This window comes from Tyto alba, unplaced genomic scaffold (genome assembly GCF_018691265.1).
Source record: "Tyto alba isolate M040663 unplaced genomic scaffold, T.alba_DEE_v4.0 Super-Scaffold_8, whole genome shotgun sequence".
Taxonomy (NCBI): Eukaryota; Metazoa; Chordata; class Aves; order Strigiformes; family Tytonidae; genus Tyto; species Tyto alba.
The window spans coordinates 20,885,733-20,905,368 of NW_024881329.1; the positions used below are offsets into that span (position 1 = coordinate 20,885,733).

The 19,636-nt window shown below is 51.0% G+C and overlaps 1 protein-coding gene across 6 annotated transcripts; it reads left to right on the forward strand.

The window, feature by feature from the left end:
* Nucleotides 1-24: 24 nt before the first annotated feature.
* Nucleotides 25-17,336, forward strand: LOC104360038 (inner centromere protein-like). Of its 6 annotated transcripts, none has more exons than XM_042785234.1 (18): nucleotides 25-121; nucleotides 894-1,007; nucleotides 3,649-4,352; nucleotides 5,482-5,530; nucleotides 6,226-6,259; nucleotides 7,412-7,511; nucleotides 8,239-8,329; nucleotides 9,017-9,152; nucleotides 9,221-9,355; nucleotides 9,923-9,934; nucleotides 10,526-10,635; nucleotides 11,016-11,127; nucleotides 12,393-12,503; nucleotides 12,863-12,990; nucleotides 13,222-13,300; nucleotides 14,566-14,676; nucleotides 16,216-16,372; nucleotides 16,817-17,333. In XM_042785234.1, the coding sequence occupies exons 2-18, from the start codon at nucleotides 919-921 to the stop codon at nucleotides 17,020-17,022; spliced, it is 2,364 nt and encodes a 787-aa protein (XP_042641168.1). In that variant the 5' UTR covers nucleotides 25-121; nucleotides 894-918; the 3' UTR covers nucleotides 17,023-17,333. The 6 variants fall into 6 exon arrangements, with proteins under 6 accessions (XP_042641168.1, XP_032849041.2, XP_032849043.2 ...); XM_032993150.2 differs by lacking the exon at nucleotides 25-121 and adding an exon at nucleotides 131-567; XM_032993153.2 differs by lacking the exon at nucleotides 25-121 and adding an exon at nucleotides 455-567 and having other exon boundaries at nucleotides 894-1,011.
* Nucleotides 17,337-19,636: the final 2,300 nt, after the last annotated feature.

The window sequence follows — 19,636 nt, forward strand, 5'->3', positions numbered from 1 at the left end:
GCGCGCCCTCCCCATTGGCTGCGAGGCGATACGGGAGCGCTTAAAATCGCCCTCCCCCGCCCTCTAGCCTCTGCGGCCGCGGAGAGCCCAGCGTGGAAGGCGGGACTCGGAGGGGCAGGCGGTGGGGGTTTTAGCGGTGGGAGAGTGATGGGCGTCGGCAGTGGCTAATGAGAGGCCGTGCCCTGGGGGGGCCTGCAGTGTGATTGGTGAAGGCTGAAGCTGTGTGTGTGAGGCGGTGGGTCTGGGGGCTGCGCTGCCCCAGGGGGAAGGGGGGCGTCCTTCGGACCCGAGTTTGTGGGGTTGTGCCCGCCGGGGGTGCGGCACCGAGCCCCGGCCCGCCCTCACGCCCCGCTCCGAGGCAGGGAGCGGGCCGGGGGCGTCGCCGGCGCCCCTCGAGCCTTCCCCTCTCCCTGTGTTCCAGGCGGGGGCCATGGCGGGGGCCGGCGGGCCCGTGCGGCTGCTGGAACTCTGCGGGCAGCGGCTGTCCCGCTTCCTCCGCGATGCCGAGCACAAGCGCTTGGTCTGGCTGCAGGAGGTGGAGGAGCAGGGCGTGAGGATGCTGGATAGGTAGGGGCTGCCCTCAGGGGAGGCCTCGCCATCCCCCCGGCGAGCCGGCAGGTCTGGGGGGGCGCTCCCCGCCCCCGTGGGCGCGAGGCTCGGTGCTCCGAGCTGCTGCAGGGCCCGCTCGGGTGCGAGGCGTGCTGGGCGCTGGGCCTCACAGCTGAGCAGCTGATTTCGGGTAGCTGTGTGTTCAGCAGCCCTCGGGCCAACGCTGCCAGGTGCTTTTTGCACCTTGTTCCTCACCCAGCACGCATCGGTGAGGGACCCTTGTTTTGTGGGCAGTGTTGCTTTAGGCGGCTAGGGGAAGCAAGCTGCATTTGTCTGTTCAACAGCAACTTCGGGGCTGAGCCTGAATTAATGCCCAAAACGCCATCACAGAGAAGACGTCCCAAGAAAAGGCAGTCCTCCTGCCTGAATGATGAAAATAAGGAGCCAAACAGGAGGAGGTGGGTGAGTCGGTTTGTTCTGGCTCTGCCACAGCGTTTAAGAGTGAAACAACAACTGTTTTCATGTACATGAGAACATAAAATAGCTGCTTTATTCCCTGAGTTAGCAAATGCATTTAAAAGGCCATGTTAAGATCAATCAGTGTTTTGATTCTTCTAAAAGTTGGGGATAGTCAGCTGGTTTCCTTCACTTTTTTTTTTTTTTTGTCTGATTAGAAACAAAGAATAATAAATACTCTATTTTCTTGCCTGTTTGGATTTGGGTTTTGTTTGATTTAATTTTGTTTCAGCAAGATTTTTTGGCCTGAGGTTGATAATGGTGTTCGTTCCCTAAACCTTTGTGCTGGTGCCTGAGAGATCCTGAAAATGGAGCTTGCTACCAGTGACGTTCAGAAGCGGAGTGTCCATGGTGGTTGTTTGAACTGGCAGGCGGAAAGGCTAAAAGGGATTAGCAGTGAAACTGAAGTGGAATTTCCAAATGATTTGCTTATAGCCAAGCCTAATTGAGGTTTTTAAAACTAGTCCTAAGTAGACAACAGTTGCCTGCAAACAGATGCCAAGGCAGGATGGTGTAGGGCATGATTTAATTGCATGTGTAGTCAGGGATGGCTGTGATGCTAATTAACTTCCCCGATGCCACTGCTTCATGGTAGCTGACTGTGTATCTGCTCTCATCTCATGGCCAGTGGAAAGGCAGTTAAGGTGCCCTTCAGAGCAGCATATGTTGTGAGCTGAGGGTTGGCATGCAGACAGCCACTGTAGCATGACCCAAACCTCATCACTGGGCGCACAGTAGTAAACTGTTTATGCGCTAAGGCACTTAAATTTTGATAACCATGGTGAGAAACCCACAGAATTTGGACAGGAAGAGTTAGAACTAAAAGACTGTCAGAAACCAGACATGGAGGATGGAGAGAACAGCAAGAATAGTAAGGAAGCGTGGGAAGTTCATGCGTGTGTGTGGTGAAGGAGGGCAGGAGAAGAAAATGTTGCAGCTCTAAACCGGGAGAGCTCTTAAGACATACTGTTAGTTTTCAGGTAGCAGCTGGATTGCTCCCCTGAAGAAGACAAGTCTTGCATGTATTTTTTTCTCATTTAAACTTAGTTTTGAGAAAGATCTGCTGATGCGACAAAATGCCTGGTCGTTCGTCAACAGGAAGTTCATGCTGCAGTTCAGCACGTTGTGCTCCATCCTGCAGGGTCAGGCCATTGTTGTTTTCCTTGCTCTGTTTTTCTCAGTATGTATTTTAAAACCCATTTCTTAGTGTGTTGTTAATTACACATTTCCCACTTGGTCTGGTTTTGTTAACTCTAGCAAAAAGTCCCTCTTCTTGCTAGAGGTTAGAATGAGGAATTAAGAGAACAAGTCTAGAAGGAGGGCAGAGGGTATCAACTTGAATACTGTCAGTAGGCCAAGTCACTGCTTGCTGGTGGTCATGCACCAGGCGGTGCCACACCTTGTTCTTACACCATAGTGGGTTTTCTTAGCTGTCTTTTCTCGCTGTTGCACACTTCCATGTCTGCTCTCCATTTCATCTTTGTCCCCAATCTCCACCCTTTACCTGGCTACCTCCGGGTCACTTTGGCATCAGAAGCTGCTTTCTTCTGGACAACCAAAGATGTCCTTTGGTTTTGGATTTGTTCGCCTGATCTCCTTGACTTGTCAAGTGCATGACTCCATCCTCTCATGGCAAGTTACCTAGTGCAGCAAAGAGGACTTTACTGCTCAAGTTCCCCAAGCATCTCTGTAGTTGGTGAGGTTTAACAGAAGCAATAAAGCTAGAGACAGACCTGATAATTTTTCTCGTAAAGAACAGTAATTTGAAGAATTCATGAGTCCTACAGGCATTTTTTTTGTTGCCTTCCTCAGGATTATGCTGTCAGGTACCACGTGTGTGGCAGCATTGCTGCTTCCCAGCCTGTTCGCAAACTCTAGAACCATGGATGTTTTCTCAGCACTTGGGTCCCTGCCTCCCCAGTGCTTGGGATGTGTTTTGTACTGAGCAGCACAGCCTTCTGTTTCTACCCGGGGTCTTGGAGATCTCTACAGGGTAGACTTCCACACAGAGTGACTGTGATATCTGTGATCCAAAATCGCCCCGTGCGTGGATGTCTGTACTTTGCTCGAGGCAGAGTGGGGTTGGTTGTACCAGTATGACTTCACTGTCCCCTGGTGTCAGCTCCCCCTGGGCCTGTGGGTTACGATCCACAAAGAGCAATGCGTGTCCTGTTACCTCAGCTGCTGCAGTTTGTGTCTGTACGATGCAACCTTTATTTGTGAATTCTAGCATGCCAGGCTGATAGCTCAGGTGGTGGCAGTGAGGGCAAGTGCCCTGCCTTCTTCCTGCCTATGGTATAGAGGTGTAACATCCAGCAAAAAAGAAACATCTTGCAGGCATCAGAGAGCACTAAGCAGCAATTTCTAAATTGTTCCAGCTAGATCTGCCAGAGTGCATCTGGGAGCTCTCAAGGTTCAGCTCCTGCATTTCACCAGTGAATAGACATGGGTTGTGAGGGGGAATGGTGGAGGGACAAAGCCTGCAGGTTCACTTCAAAACTTGTTGTCTGCTTTTGTCCTCTAAAAAATATTTGGGAATGGGAGACTTCTTCATCGCTTTGTTGAAAATTTTTTTTATTTAAGGTTGTCCAGAAGAAGAAGCAGCAGCAAGCCAGTGTCTTCCAAGCCAAGTTCCCAGAGGCGCCACAGCAAAGAACAATCCCAGAACCCCTGTCCTCAGGGGGAAGAGGTGTCCGTGGCCAACTGTGCAGTGAGGTCTCAGGCCAGTGTTAAAACCGAGCTCCCAGCACTGACTGGGAAACGGCCGGCAGAAGCACAAGCTCCTGTGATGCAGAAGGATTGCCAGGGCTGCCCTTGGGGTGCGGGTAGTGGCGATACCGTCGGTGAGGCTGTTATGGAGGACCAGTTGCCCAGGGGGGATGCAGCCACTGAGCTGCACGATGTGTCTTCTGTCGCTGCGAGCCCTGGCGACCAGACAGCAAGGGACGGGGAGGAGGCCCCCAAAGGAAGAGCAAGTACCTCCACTCCCAAGACTGCTAGAAATGCAGATCCTGCCGTGCTCCAAGGACACCGGTTTCCTCAAGGCTTCAAAAAAGTCTTTTTCCAGGACTCTGACAGTAAAATAACTACTGTAAAATCCAAAACACGCCGTTGCTCTGGCCGCCGAAGCTTTGTGGGTGGTCCCCACAGGAGTTCTAGGGCCTCCTTGGCAGAAAAATATTCACTAGCAGGCAAAAGAGAGAGCATGATCCGGAGGTCTATCAGCAGGGCCATTTCAAAGAAGGCAGCGGCACGAGAATCATCCTCTGCCTCCAGCAGAGTGAGCTGTAAGTTTCTTTCAGTTGCAGAGTGCATTCATTTGGCTGAATCAGCTCCTTGGCTTTGAGCTGTGGAGCTGCTCATCCGTATTAACTCTGTCTCTGACTTCTCTTGGGCTCCTTGTCGAGAGGCCTTGTGGTTTCCACCTGTGTGGGGTGCAATCTTCAGGTCCTCGTCTGCTGTTGGACCAAGTCTCAGGCCATGTTTTTCTGCAGCAGGTGAAGGAAGTGTCAGCTGGGGCATAGGCACAGGGACTGAAGGTTGGGTTACATAAGTTGTGGATGGGCAAAAAAAACAAGAGTGAAAGGGAAAATGCGGTCTGGCTGGTTCTAGTCACATGTGTGGTTTGGCCGATCAGAAGAGACTATTCCATTCCCAGGGGTGGGGCTTTAATTTGTGTGTCTTCTGCCAACTCCCTAAAAAATCTATAGGAACTGAATGTCTCCACCCCTGAAATTTGGCTGAAATTGGCAGGGGATCTTAAGTGCTTTTTGGGTGAGGGCAGAGTGGATGGACTGAGAATCAAATAGCACAGTCATTGTAGGAAACAAGATTCAGAAATCCAGGCTATTCCTGGTAGCACTAAACTCCTCATATCCTCTGTTCCCACTGCTCATGGGAAGGTTTTGCTATTTGGACTTTCTAAAATCATTTCTTGTGAAATCAGATTGGCTTCTAATAAAGCACTGAGGCCTTTGGTATTTAGTTTTGTCAGCTTTGAGTCACACTGTATCTAGGCACTTGTTATAACACTTTCAGCTAAGTGGTGGTATGGGGGGAATGAAATCAGCCTAAATCCACCAAATCGCTGCATAAAACCGTGTAGAGAGGCAGGAGCTGAAGTCAATTGACTGGGAAACGCTATCTCTGACACAGGCAAGAGCATGTTTGTGCAGCTGGAGCAGTCTGCAGGCAGAGGAGCTGCTGCTTCAGTTCTCTGCCTTCCCAGCCTACACCAGTTTGTCAGTGACACTCGAGGGAGGTGGTAGTGCTGGTGTGGAAAGCTGAGATGAGCAATCAGCGTGTTCCCTGGGACGAAAGCCTGCACAGAGACCTGAGCTCTACCACGCACACACTGCTGCTGTTGGGAAGCCTCACAATGAAATCTCCAAGCTGACTTATGTTTTTTTCCTTCAGGTCAAAGCGCCTTGGAGGTTTTTGTGGAAGATGTGACCAGCAGTGTGAGGTGAGGCTACCATGTAAAGCAGACAGGAAGAAACCACAGAAAACCCTGCACAGAAGTTATATGGGTTGCTTTTACAGTACAGACATAAGACTGGTTTTGTAACAGAGTGTTCAGGTGATGATGTCACCTGGGGCTGGTTGATATTTCAAAGTTTGTGCTGTTCAGGCACAGCCCATCATTTTCTGAAGTCCATTTCAGAGCACGGTGAGGTTCAGCACTGCACTAGGATGGGGTCCAGCCTAGGCTGTAAGGCCTGCTGAGGCTGCCAGCGGTGCCGCTGCCTGGTGTTGGCTGGCATCGTGTGAATTACATCCTGGGATTCCCACCTGTAACCAGCCTTCATCTGGCTGGTGGTGCTGGCAGGCGGTCAGCTGTGGTCTGACCCAAAAGGTGCACAGGTCAGAGTCGCTCAGCCTGAGGCTCACAGAGCTTCCTTTTTACCTACCACGTGGAAGTTCTGCAGAAGGGGACAAAGCTCATCAGTGTGGTGTCCAGTAATGCAATGGAATGGTCTGTCAGAAGAATTTACAGCTCCACTTCTGTGTGGCCTGGCAGAATCAGGCTTCTGCCTCTGGATGTACCTAGATTCACCTGCACTTTCTTTGGGGTCCCATATGCTGGCTCCATCATACTTTTATCACCTGTAACTCACCCTTTGGAGAGTTGAAATAATTAAAGTAGCTCTTCTTTTACAGACCTGGGCTGGAACAGAATCCCTCGAGTGAAAAGGTAAGTTCTAAGGAACAACCTACAAACTGTCTGGACATCTTCTTGCCTTTTGCTGGGCATTGCCACTGGGAGCAGGGAATGTGGCCAAGGATCGTTCTGTCCCGTCCCTTCAGGCTCAGCGAAGGGGCTGCCAGCCTGGACAGTGCTGCCCTTGTAGTGCTCAGGCAGCCAGTTAAGCCGGTTGGCGCTCAGGCTCCTGGTGGGCAGAGACATTTTGTGCCTTGATAAGGCCTCTTCAAGATGGAGCCTTGGAGGTGCTTGGCCAGGTTCCCAGGAGTCAGCAAGCTTTTGCCTCTCAGCGGAGCACAGTAATTGACTGTGTATTCTTAGCCCGACTGTTGCGTGGCTGGTTGGAGCTACACAAATCAGGAGGGCAGTTCACGGAAATGTGCTTTCCTTAGCCACTGAGGCTGTGCATGCAACAAGCTAGCATAAGCCTGCAGTGCTCGCAGGACAAAGAAACCTATCCCCTCCTCTGAGCTGAGGAAAACAGCTTGTGTGGTCATGTTGTGAACCAGCTGAGGTGAAAACAGCCCAGCAGAGAGGGGTGGGGTCTGCTTCAGAGCAGCTCCCTGGGGCTGCAGGGAGGCAGCAGCAGGAATGGGCTCGTGGCTCTGCTCTGGGTCTTAGCAGGGAGGGGAAAGCACGGCCTGTGTGCGTGCAGCCTCCTGGCATGCTAGGATGCTGTGCTGCAGTGACTTTTCCTGCTTGTCCTACTGTGAATATACCGTAATGGTACTTGAAACACCTAATGATCTCGTAGCCTGAAACACACTTGACAGGGACTTGTCTTTCAAGACTGGAGTATCTGTAGTTTGGAAATAGGTGTCTCCAAGGTGTATAAAAGCTGCTTGTCATTCTCAAGGCACTTTGACTTTGGAGTCCAGGTTCAGTAAAGCTCCTGCTCTGGTTGGGAAGTGCTGGGCAGCTGTCCTTCCTGCAGAGGCTGGTGTTTCATGAGCAGGCCCCTGTTACTGAAATGAGGCAGTCAGCGCCTTGTGCATCACAGCTCTAGTTGAGAGAGAAGCAGACCCTGGCCTAGCAGTTGGAGTGCAGTTGGAAGTGACTGGCTTTTTCAGGGCAGCATGTCCATGGTGGCCTTGTCCTTTGGAGCAACTGAGCTAAGAGAATGTGTGTTTCCCTTTCCTGCAGACTCCTGAAGACGTCCTCATTTCAAGCAAAAGTACACAAGCTGCCAGCCCTCCTGCACAGCACTTATCTACTCCTGAGCAGCAGGCAGGGAACAAGGAAGGTAACTTCGAGTTGGTCTTCCTTTTCTTGCACAAAGCCCCAGAGATACACAGACCAGGGTGTCAACATGAGGGTTTGTGGAAAATCTGGGAGTTGTGCTGAAACAGAACCACCTCTGACCAGTCAAGGTAGTGTTTCAGGTAAACTTTGGATCTCATGAAGAGGTGAGACATGCAATTAGATAAACAAGTACATCTTCTAAATGTGTCCAAGCATTTAGACAAACGCTGTCTTGTCTAAATTCAACCTGCATAGTGAGTGGGGATACTTTGAAATTAGATTGCTCTTAGACCTGGAATCTTCCATGTAGTGTAATGTTCTGTTAAAGTGCCTTGACAACCTTTTCCTCTGGGTTATATGAGGATTTGCAGGCCTTGTTTATTTACTGTGCCTTGAAGCAAGGAGAGGGAGAGAGTCAGGCTTTCTATTTATCCCCTGTGGGAGCTGTAGGATCTGATAAGCAGCTGTAGCTGGACTGGAGGGAAGAGTAGCCAAAGGCGTTTTGATGAGACAGGTTGTGCCTGTTCAGAAGGGTCTGTGTGGGATGTGTACTACAGCATGCTTCGTGGGGTACATGTACAACACTGATATTCCAGGTAGCCATCCAGGCTTCTGGTTTCTCAGTTTGATTACATGCCACAGGGCTCTGAGCACACGAGAGCTAGAGACCAGAACCAGGGCCTTGCAGGATGCCTTGCACGTGGTGCTAACTACAGGTTTCTTCACAGGAATCTGTGTAAATCCAAACAGTGAACCCCAGAACGTGAACCAAGAACAGCACCACTGTGCCAAGTCCCAGGAGAATCCCTCATGCAGCTGGTATGAGACATTTGCAAGGAGGAGGAATGAGCCAGTGGTCTGGAAGGACTCAGGCCTGGCCTTTTAAGTAATTTGTTTTAAAAAGCTTTGGGTGTTTGTTTCCCTACCATTCCCATCCCTCCTTCCAGTGGAGTTTTGAAATCTTCTTTGGCCAAACCTTGTCTCCTGGGAGTTCCTTGTGACTTCTTGAGCCTTGTTTGGGTCTGGGACCCAGGCCTGGCTTGGGTAGCAAACACAGGAGTTCATGCACAATCCAGCAAAGGGGACCAAGACAGTACAGTTAACTTACAGCTTAGATGTGACTGAGTGGCTCATAAAGGGGTGGTCCAGGAGTAGTTTCAGAAGGCAGTGTGAGTAGGTGACTGACCTATTTATTTTTATCATGTGCAAGCATCTGGAATACCTGACTTGTTTCCTCACTGCTTGTATTGCTGGTGTTTCACGTGAGATTTCAACTGCTTTTAGCTTTGCCCTCAGTCTCCTGTCCTGGTTTTGCTGGAGTGAATTTGCTGCGGCTGGTGGATGGGAAGGGGAGTAACAGTAATCTCTGTTCACGTGTATGCTTAGCACAGTGTGGTGGGTCGGGATCTGCAGCCTTCCTCAGGGTTGCTGCTGGATTGTGCCCTGACTGCAGTGAAGCAGCAGCACGTGACGGTCACCTAACGTGCCTCTTGCTAATGCCACCAGGACAAGAAGCTATAAACAGGCAGTGGGTGTTACACAGAATGGGCAACGGCCAGCGGGTCATGCTCTTTCCCCTTTGGATGACAAGTACAAGAATTCAGCAAACCAGACTCCACCTTCTTCCTCTCCAGCTAGGAAGGTGAGTGGGTGCCATGACCCTCTCTCCCTTTACCTGGCAGGTACTGACTTCCCTACTTCTTCCCTTAGGTTGTCAGACCACTGAAAAACTTCCTGCAAGCTGTGCAGCGAAACCAGCTGCTCGCGAGCCCGGGGCCCACAGGACGTGGGGGTGTCATAAAGAACTTCATCAAACGCAACACTTCCACCCGGCCTGATCTTAAGGTGTGTCAGAGTCCCGCCTTCCCTCGCAGCGCTGGAGGAGGGGATCGAGTCTGGGGGAGTGGCAGGAGTGACTGTTTGCTTAGGGAAGCATAAACATATTCCTAGTTCCATCTGTGACCATGGATCAGTGCAGGTCCTCGTAGCAAACTGGCCTCACAAATCTACTTCAGCCTCCCCAGGGAAGGGAAGGTGGTTGGTGTTGCTTTGAATCGCCTGTCCACACACACTATTATTGGCTGGGGGTCTTTGGCACCAATTCTTAAACCTTCCTGATATGCAGAGAAATCTCAGCTGCTCTATCTGCAGGCAGCAGAAACTTTTTTTATATTCTGGGGCTTTTGAACCATAGGAAAGTGGGAAGCTTTTCTCTTTGCAGTGGGAATCTGCCCTTGTGTCTTTCATAATTGGTGGCTGCAGGGCAGAAAGACAGGCAGTGTGGGGTCAGGCAGTGGGCGCTCTACCACATACTGGTAAGGAGCTGCAGCTAAGAACGGGGTGGGTGTGCTGTGAAGTGGGTTCTTGTGTTACTTCCAAGCCCTTAATCATTTTTATGCCTCTTCTCAACAGGGAGACTTTGTTGTAAGTAATGAGACCCTTAACGGTGGGGCTGGAAGATTACAACGGCTCTGCTTCTTGCCTCACAGGCACTGAGCTCTTCCCCCTCACGCTGGCATCCATGCAGCTCACTGTCCAAATAAGCAGGCCACGCCAGGGGTGAGGTGGCAGGATCTCTCTGCAGGTGTGTTCTGCTGGGGCTGGGAACTGCTCGGAAACCTTTTGGCCTCTAAGCAAGACTACTTGCGCTGCTCCTCCTCCCCTGTTCTCCCAGCTGCTGGAGTAGGTAACACCATCCCAGGCAAGGAGCATTTGCTACAGGTGGTTACCTACAGCAGGAGTGTGCTGCTCCTTGCCTAAACCTATTCTCTGCAGCTGAAGGACTGAGGTGTTTCCCTCCCATACCCGTGACTCTTCTGCTCTTATTAGCTGAATAAGCACTGTTGCCAAACCCGAGTTGTTTCTTCACTTCCCATCCCGGTGTGTGGGTGAATGACTTTGACAGTGGCTTCTTTGTTTAGCAGGCTGCCTAGCCTCTAGCTGCCTGTGCACAAGCAGCCTGAGGGTAGAAACAAGCCTCAGCAATTGGTACAGTCTGAACTCATCTACCTTCAGGAGAAGGAACGGCAGAGACTGGAAAGCCTCAGGAAGAAGCAAGAGGCTGAGGAACAGAGGAAAAAGAAAGTGGAGGAGGAAAAGAGACGGCGGCAGGCAGAAATGAAGCAGTGAGTTGGGCCCCTTCCCTCCTTCTCCTTCCCTGGTTCAGCACAGAATGGCCCTGGAGCCCTTTCTGGCCAGCTGGACAGCACGGCTGTACCCAGCTTTATGCCTCCCCCTCAGAAGGGGAATTTTGCAAATGATGCTGCCTGGGCACCCCGAGCCTTACTGTTTATGGCTCGTGGCAGCAAGAACTGCATTGGTGCAAAGCACCTGCTTGCTAATGTCTGAACTTAAACCAGAAGTGAGCTGGGGCTAAGCTCAGCCAAAGCAAGTCAAGCAAAATAACTGTTATTGCCAATTACCATCGTAAATCCCTGTTCCCCCATCATCCTCTGTGCTAGAGCAGACAAAGCTAACAAGTCCCTCTTGCACACACACTGCCCAGGAAGAGGGAAGAGCGTTTGAGGAAGGCACTGCAGGCTCGGGAGCGGGTGGAACAAATGGAAGAAGAGAAGAAAAAGCGGATGGAGCAGAGGATTTTACAGAATGACGAGAAGGTGAGAAGGCTGGCCAAACCTTGGACCCACTCAGTGCAGTGACATGATCTTGGTGAGCTGTGAGACCAAGGGGAGTGCAAACACGCCACTGCCGTGATACGTGCAAGCATAGGGTTGTTGCTGGTGGTGACTAATCAGGTGGTGGGTAAGTCTGCATCAGAGACACAAATTCTTTGTCTAACGAGGAGGCTTTTGTTCCCCATACCTCTGCAGTGCTTCTAAACATTCCTGTTCCAACACGCAGTGCTTATGGCGCTTTGCATTCAAGGAATGTGGCAGCATCCCTTGGCTGTCCTGCAGCCAGGCCCTGCAGATGAGACAGCCTTAGCTTACAGCGTGCTCAGTGAGCTGTTCACACAAAACACTACAGGCAGCAAAGCCACAGTGCTTGCAGGGGTTGCAAAGATGTGGTGGGAAAAAACGGCTACCAAGCATACAAGGGATGCTCATCACTAGTAGGCTTGGGTCTGTGTGTATTTATCACATTTGTGGTTTAAAGCCTTGTCTGGCCCTCTTTTGAGGACGGTTAGAAGGTGAAGGGCACATTGGGATGGGTTGGTGGTGGCTGCATGCAGACGGTGTTGCTGATTCTTTACAACAGTGCAAGTTCTGTGGGATTGAGGGAGGCTTTGTCTGACTGACCTGGAGCCCTAGCAGCCTTTGGGAGAAGGATGGTTGCTCATTTTGGGGGGGTGGACTTAAGTGACCTTTGGAAGGGGTCAGCCTTAAAAAACAAATAAATCATGCGCCTTTCAGCCTTTCCCAAAACCAGAGCAGCCAGAAGTACACCCAGCCCCAGCTAGTCTGCTGCTGCAGACATGCTAGTGCTTCTGCTGGGACTGAGAGCTCCAGTGAGGGAACCGTGTCTCTGGGGCTGAGTCAGCTTTCACGTCCCCAGTTCACGCTGTCGTCAGTCAGCAGCAGCACTGCAGGCAAAGCAGAAACCAGACACTAGAGCCCTTTGTTCTGCAGAGAATCACTTACAAGGTGGAGGCATGTATTTTGGGGTCCTGTAAAGGTCTCTGTGCTCCTTTCTCCTGTCGCTCCAAGCGACGGGTGTCTTTTGACATAGGCTGTCGTAAGTGGTGGACCTGGTGCACGAGGTTGGCGCTAAATCCAGTGCACGTGTGCTGCTTGCTGGGTGTTGGGCTCGGTCTCACTAGGACCTGGAATATCCCAGGCTTCAGCAGCAGTCCTCGTCCTCTGCTTGGATGAGGCTGAGGTGTGTCCTCGGGGGCAGTGAAGCAGACGTGTGGCTTTCCCAGGTGCGCACCTCTCAAGCGCGGGAAGAGAAAGCAGCAGAGGAATGGAGCAAGAGAAAACTGTCGAAGAAGCATGGGGAAGCTGATGCACGGAAGCAGAAAGCGCTGAGGGTGGTAAGAGCAACTCTAGGTCCCTCCTGCATGTGGAAGAGGAAGGGAGTAGCAGGGAACCCGTGCACTGTTCTGGCTGGACAGGGAGAGGTTGCTGCCGCTCCTGATGCAGGGGTTTTGGGGTCCATGCTGCAAGCTTTCTGGTTAGACAGTTGCTGCTGGGCTTGAACACAAGGGTTACCTGTGGGTCAGAAGGGAGAGACCACCCAACTGATAGGCCACTGGAGGTGAGCGTGGGATATAACTACTAGTAAGCATGGGATATAACTAGCACAGGTTGTCTCAAAGCAGTCGCTTCATATCCTCCCATCTTTCCTCACCTGAGCTGGAGGGTTACAAACATTTTCTTCTTTCTTCTTCAGGAGAAAGATGAATTTGAGCAGCAAGAACCACTGCAGAGGAGAGAGGATGAAGTGAAAGAAAAAAGAATGAAAGTCTTGGAACTGAAAAATCTTGTAGAGCAGCAACAGGTGGAAGAGGTGAAGGAGAGGTATTAGCTAGTTTCTGTCTTGGTGGAGGGGACTTGGCAACAGGCATGGTGAAGCAGCAAATATAAATAGTACTGCTGAAACTGGGAGGCTGGTGTGAGTGTCAGGCTGCCCCAAAGGTTTGGGCTGCTGAAGCAGGAGGCTATAAGAACGCTTGGGGGGGGCAGGCAGGCATGCTTTCCTCTATAACTAATTTGTAGATTTTTTTTTTTTTTTTTTTTTTCCCCCCCCAGGGATCACAAACAGCGAGGGAAAGAGAAGGCCCCCAAACCACAGCTGGAGTCAGCACTGCTTACTGAAAAAAACATAAAGGTGGGGAGTTGAAATGGTCTTAGAACAACTTCTCTGTTGTAAAACTAGTGAGACGGGGGATGCACAGCCTTATTTTAAGATCAGACTTGCTTTCCAAGTGCTGTGTTACTGTTTAAGGTTTTAACGTTGGCTGTTTTACTTAGAGGAACAAATAAAATAAAACCAATAATAAGCCAGACATCTTAGTGTAAGGATTTGGGGTTTGTGCAAGAATAAGCCAAATGTTGATAAAGTTGGGGTTGACTGTTTTCTTGTTCACAGGTGAGCCTTCTCAGCCCCATCACAAGATGGATGACAGCCATACAATGGCACTTTGAAGAATACCTCCAAATGGCATTCACTGATACTTAAATGAATATGGAAATTAGTAAGAGATTTTTTTTTTTCCTACTACATTCATTCACTGTATTTGGAGGATGTGATACCCATAACAAACTTCAGGTATCATATGGCTTCATGTAACTTCATTTGCACTTATACAAAGAATGTTACGGCTTAAAGTCAAAGCTGTTTGTCTCAAAATATCACAGTAACATTTTCCTACCACTCTCTACCCTTAACATCACTCTTTCTTCTGCCTTCTTCATTAGTAAGAAATCAAACCCCCGAATGCTATTCCCCTTAAGGATAAATTCCTCCTCCTGTATTTGCTCTTGCTGCTCTTACTCACTAGGTCCATGACATTCAAACTCCTATTTGTGCTATATAATTTTAATGAAGGACTAAATTCTTCATATGTTGCCAGCAACTGTGCTGGAGTGAGCCACAGAAAAGCTCCTTCAGATAAGAGAGAAGTTGGATGTAATTCCAAGTGCTTGTGGCTCTTGCCCTCCTGTTAGCTCTTCCCTACTGAGTAGTATGGGAGAAGAAATGCCTGGAAAAAAGTGGTTTGGGTTGAAAAGGAGCTTAAGCAGTGCAAAACCTCCCTTTGTTAGGAGGAAGGGAGCCCAAAAGAGCTGCAGCAGCTGCCTGGGCAGGAGGAGAGAGACAAGCAACCAGAATGCATTGCTGTGGCTCCTAATCCCTGGCTCAAAGTAGTAAAGGTGAGCATGGGCTCTAGAGACTTTGTTGATCTGCATCTGAGCAAAGATGGGAGTTGCTTTATCTATGAGTCTTGTAGTGTTTCTTTCTGTAGAAGACAACACAGAGGGACTGAGGATTTTTTTCAAGGCTTCCAGAAAATATGGCTCAATTCCAGAGATAGTCTGGTGGTTTTGCTTGGGTGAACATGAATGAAGAATGACTTAATTCTTGTTTCTTAACAGAAGGAAGATGGTCTGCAGGAGCCCCAGAAGTGGCTGGGAGTGGAGAAAAAAATCAAGGAAGTAGAAGCATGGACCGCTGCCTCTGGCACATGGCTGAGCAGAGCTGTAAAGGTGAGTTCTGCTTCCAGCAGAGCCCTCAAATAACATGAGTCTGTGGTGTCTAATTGGCTCCTGTGGTTTGGAGCCAGCCTGCAGATTTATTACCCATCAGTGAGGGAGCAGGAAATGAAATCCTTGAGTGTAGGCTGTTGTGGTTTAACAGGCATCTGTGCAGAGGATGGGTATGTCTGTCGTCTTGGGTGCTTGGCCGAGAGCTCAGCACCGGGGGAACCTGAAGGTAAAACGTGTTTTATCTTGGGAGAAAGATGCTGGAAATGGCCACAGGATGGCAGCACGTCATGAGGCGTCAGCTCAGCACCGCAGCCACCCTGAATCTGGCCCGCTGGTCTCCAGAGCCTCTGAGTTGGAGCTGCTTAAACCTGGTAACTGGAGGGGTGGAGGAAAAAGCTGCTCAATCAGACTTGAGCAGTGCCTCTGCCAGTAAACTCTCTTGTCCTGGGGCTGACTGGCTCCTCTTCTTCCTGCTCGACTTCTCCATGCAGTGACTCATGTCAGAGCTCTAAAGAATGAAAACCGGACTTGCTGTGAAACATGTGGAAAGGTTTGAGTGGTAGCACCCTGTGTGCAAAAGCCAAGTATTTAGACATACACGCTATGTTCTTCTAAGGATTTTCTACAAAAAACAGGAGGGGCAAAGGTTTAGAAGTAGTTATCAAGCTGCTGAGCACAGTGACAGGTTTTGTACTTGTGCTGATGTGTGTATATTTCTGCATTCCCTTAATGCAAAGTCCTGCAGAACTCAGGTTGCCTTCCTGGTTTGCTCTCCAGTCAGCACCTTTAGGCACTCCTGTGCTGCACACGACTGTCAGGCCTTCTGGTGATCCCAGCTCCGCAGCACAAAGCCCTGGGGTGGAGGGGGGGGGGGATCTCCAGGCTCTGTTTTGCGCTGTTCTGGCCCGCAGCTTCGATGTGAAGCAGAGCCCTGGCTTCCTCCTGGCTGCGGACTGGCTGGCACTGCCTGGCAGCTTGGAAGCTGCAGGGTAGGCAAGCAGCTGTTTGAGCTCTGCGGTTTGCAGTCCCTGCTGCAGCTCGGCCTTTCGGTGGGCCGTGGTTTCAAAGCAAAGCTCAGTAATAAAATAAAAAGCTGTAAGGGCTTTACCAAAAATCTCAACCCAAGTTACTTGTCAAGCAGAAATATTACAGGTGTTCCAGCTAACGTGTAGGTGAAAGGCTTCCTGTACACAGGCAGTTGACCTGTTTTTTGAACTAGGGATGCAAATGAGTGTGAATAGTGCATCTGCTCTAGGAAGTCTGCTGTCAGCTCTTACTTCTGGTTACCCCTCAGTACAGTGAAGTTCCTTGCCCAGAATGTGGCCTCGGGAGCTCACCTCTTCGCTCGTGGCTTGTGCTCAGTGTGAGGGTACTGCCTAAATACCTCTGCAGCATCTGGCTGTGGGATCCAAGCTGGGACTTCAGCACAGTCTGTTTGTCTTGCTGGTGCCAGAGCTTTGGGGTGCCTGCGAGGGCTCAGGCTGCATGGCTCTGGTAATCAGACTGTGCCTGCAGCTCCTGCTGTCTCGGTGGTTTCAGAAATCTATCCCCACACCCTACCTGCGGCTCCCGAAGGGCACAAAGCAATCCAGATCCCCAGAGGTAGACAAAAATAACTACGGGATGGATCTGAACAGCGATGACTCCACAGATGATGAGAATGACCCTCGGAAGCCTGTCCCTGCCTGGGCTGATGGTAGGTGCCGTTTGGTTCGGTTTCCTTTTAATTCCCTCCCTGGGAAGCTGGAGCTTTCCAGATTCACTTGGTGCAATCTCAGCTTCCCCAAAGCACCGTCCAGGAGCGTGTGAGGCTCGAGCAGTGCTGGCAGCTGCTGGTGCTGAGCGGCCGGGGGTGCTGGAGCTGCTTTACTCTTGTGCTGAAGTTAAAGTCCATGCATGTGTTTGGATCCCGGGGTGCCACGAGGCAGCCCGTCTTCCTGGAGTGACTTAAGCGCTGCTGGCAACCTGAGGATGAGTGTGGGGCTCAAAGCTTTGCAATGAGCAGGAAACGTGTAATACTGTACAGGTAATTTTGGGTGTGGAAGAGTCCCCTAGAGCCTGCAGGACAGTTAAAGGGCACCTTAAGCAAAGCACTGAAAGCTTATTTATAAGACTGCTTCTCTGATGGTTGTTTCCATAGGAGCTCAGCTTAATGAAGCCATTTTACACCAATACTATCACCCAGTAAATGTTGACCAAGTCTTTGGGCTAATTCCAAGCCCTAAGCTGGAGGATATTTTTGGCAAGAGCAAACCTCGATATTTCAAGCGCACAAGCTCTGCAGTTTGGCATTCCCCCCCTGGGACCAAATCTACCTGTGGCCCATCTTGCAGCTTCAAAAACTGAGAAAGTGCGAAGAAATGTGTTTTACAGCAATGTGGTGAATCAGTTTCTGTTTTCTTAGCATGCAGTGTATTTACAATTTTAAGCTTGCTTTTTTTCTACAAAAACGAAAATATTTAATAAAATCCTGTTGCAATAAACACTCTATCAGTGTTTGTCTCTGCTTCCCCCACCGTGGTGGGATGGTGCTTCTGGATGGCTGATTTGAGATCGATGGCTGTGGTTTCTGCAAGTGAAAATGCAGATGTTTGAAGACATGATATTGCACCATTACATACTCCCTCAGACTGCTTGCAGAATCTTGCCCAAGAAAGCTATGAAATTGCTGCAGGGAAGATGAAATGTTTAAGTCAACCTGAGGGGGTAATGTTGTCATAACCCATTCTGTACTATATGTATTTAACAATGCCTCTATCTGCAAGTAGTTTTCCTTCAAGAATTCTTGTGACCTCTTGTTACTCTGAGCCAGAACCTTTTTCCTGCCGCTAGAAAAATCTGCTTGTACAGTTTAAGCAACGTCTAAATGTCTTGTCACTGTTCTCTTCTAAGGGAAAAACGAAGCCCAGGCGCAGTGCTTGGTCCTTTTTTCTAGGAGACTTCGGTGTACAGTCTTGAAGAGGAGGCACGTTTATTTGGTGGTTGTGGCTTGGGGAAGGGTAAGTGGGGAAATTATTTCCTTAGGGCTCTTGGTATCCCTGGCTGAGCCCTCCCTGGGCCCTGCACACCCCGGGGCTGGGGGCTGCGTGGGGCAGCTGTGGAGGGGGCTGTGGATGGAGCCGGGGGCTGCGTGGGGCAGCTCGCACCCCGGCCGGTGCAGGAGCGATTAGGCTGGGCCCTGCTGACAGCGACCTTGAGGAGGATGTTCAGATGAAGAGGGGAAGTCCCCGAGTCACAGCCCAGTCCCACACTCGCCGTAACAACCTTTCCTTCCACTTTCTGCAGCCCTCTCGGGCCGCGCTGTCTAGCACAGCTGTGAGCACAGCGGAGCTCAGTCCCACCGGAGGACCCCCGCTCCGGGATCCCTGGTGCAGGTCTGGGGCTATTTACTTCCTCTGTGTGCTCAGGGCTGTGACCTGCCTCGAGGAGGGTCCCTGTCCCCAGCACTGGGCTGGTGCCACAAGGTCTCCTTCCCCCTGACCTTCAGGGGCAGGCTGCCGAGAGCCAGTGCAGAAACGTGGCCGTGGACCTGGCCAGGCCTGCTTACCTCTGTTCAGAGGAGGTTTCAAGCTGGTCGGAGTGGTTTTGCGGAGTTTGATGGGCTTGGAGGGGTTTGAGTAGTTTAGAAGAGCTTGCAAGTATCTCAGTGGAAGAGTCTTGCAGGCAGTTAGAGTTTTTGATGCCTCTCCTGCGCTCTGCAGAGCCGGTGACAGCAGCTGAGATGAGCTTTGCAGAGGCACGGAGCAGCTCGGAGGGCGTGAGCAGAGCTCTACAGCAGTAAGAGGCTGTTGAAAGCTGCTCGCCAGCAGCTCCATCCTAGCTGCAGGATTGCCTCCCAACTCCTGGGTTCCCCCAGTTGGAGACTTTTCTCTTCATCTTGGGTTCCCTTGTCATCCCACTGGATGACAGAGGGGCTCTCGGTGACTCTTGCTCTTCTGGCTGGTCTCCCTTGGGTCCCCCTGAGCTCTCTGGGGTTATCTCAGTGTCTTTTGGGCTGTCTGGGGTCCTTCCAGGATTTCAGTGTCCCTCAGGTCTTGCAGCCTCTCAGTAGTGTCACCCAAAGGAATAACTCATAAGACACATTGGACTTAGTTTTTACTGGAAGAGGCTGAGCCTGCTGGAGGGGGAGACACGCTCAGACTCCTGTGACCTCAGCTGTGCCCTGGGGGGGTGCTCCTGCCACCTCCTCATTGATGCACTAAGTGTTGGGGGCACTGACAGTGCTGTCCCCAAAGGGGTGAGCTGGCCCCACAGGTCGGGTGGTCACCTTGGTGCGTTCCCACCTCCCTCCTGTTCCCCACCACGTCCAGCCCAGCTGCACGCCACTCCTTCCTCTCGCCCAGGGTGCTGCAGAGCTGATTTTAGACTATGCGGCAACACCTTCACTCTGACTTTCTTGGAATTGCTGAGGGTTTTTTGGGGCCTTTGGCCCTCTGGGGTAGTCCTGTGCTTTCCTGGGTGCTCTGGGCTCCCTGGGTTCAGCTCTTGGGTGCTCTCTTGGATTTGGCTGGGCTTTCCTGATCTCTCTGGACCCCTCTTAGCATCACTTGAGCTCCCCTGGGATCTCCCTAGAGGTTTTTTCCCCCCAGTTTCTCTGAGCAGGTTTGGACTCTCTTGACATCTCTCACCAGTGACTTTCTCGGGTGCTTTCAGGGTGGCTATGTCACCTCTGAGTTTCCTTAATCCCCGTGGACTGTCTGGGGTGCTCCTGTGTTGCCTCTTTCCCCGGGCTCTCTTGGGCTATTTCAGGCTCTCCTGAGCACGGACTCTGGCTGCTCGCTGCCAGCTGGCTTCCGTCCCTCACCATGATCCTCAAATTACCTTGTTGGACATCTCCAGGGAGGCAATGCTTTCCGGGAGCTGGCTGGCCGTGCCTGGCTGCAGGAGGCCCGAGTCTTGCTGGCCGGAGGGAGCAGGAGCCGTCAGTCAGCGCCGTGCTCGGGGAGGAGGGAGCAGGTTT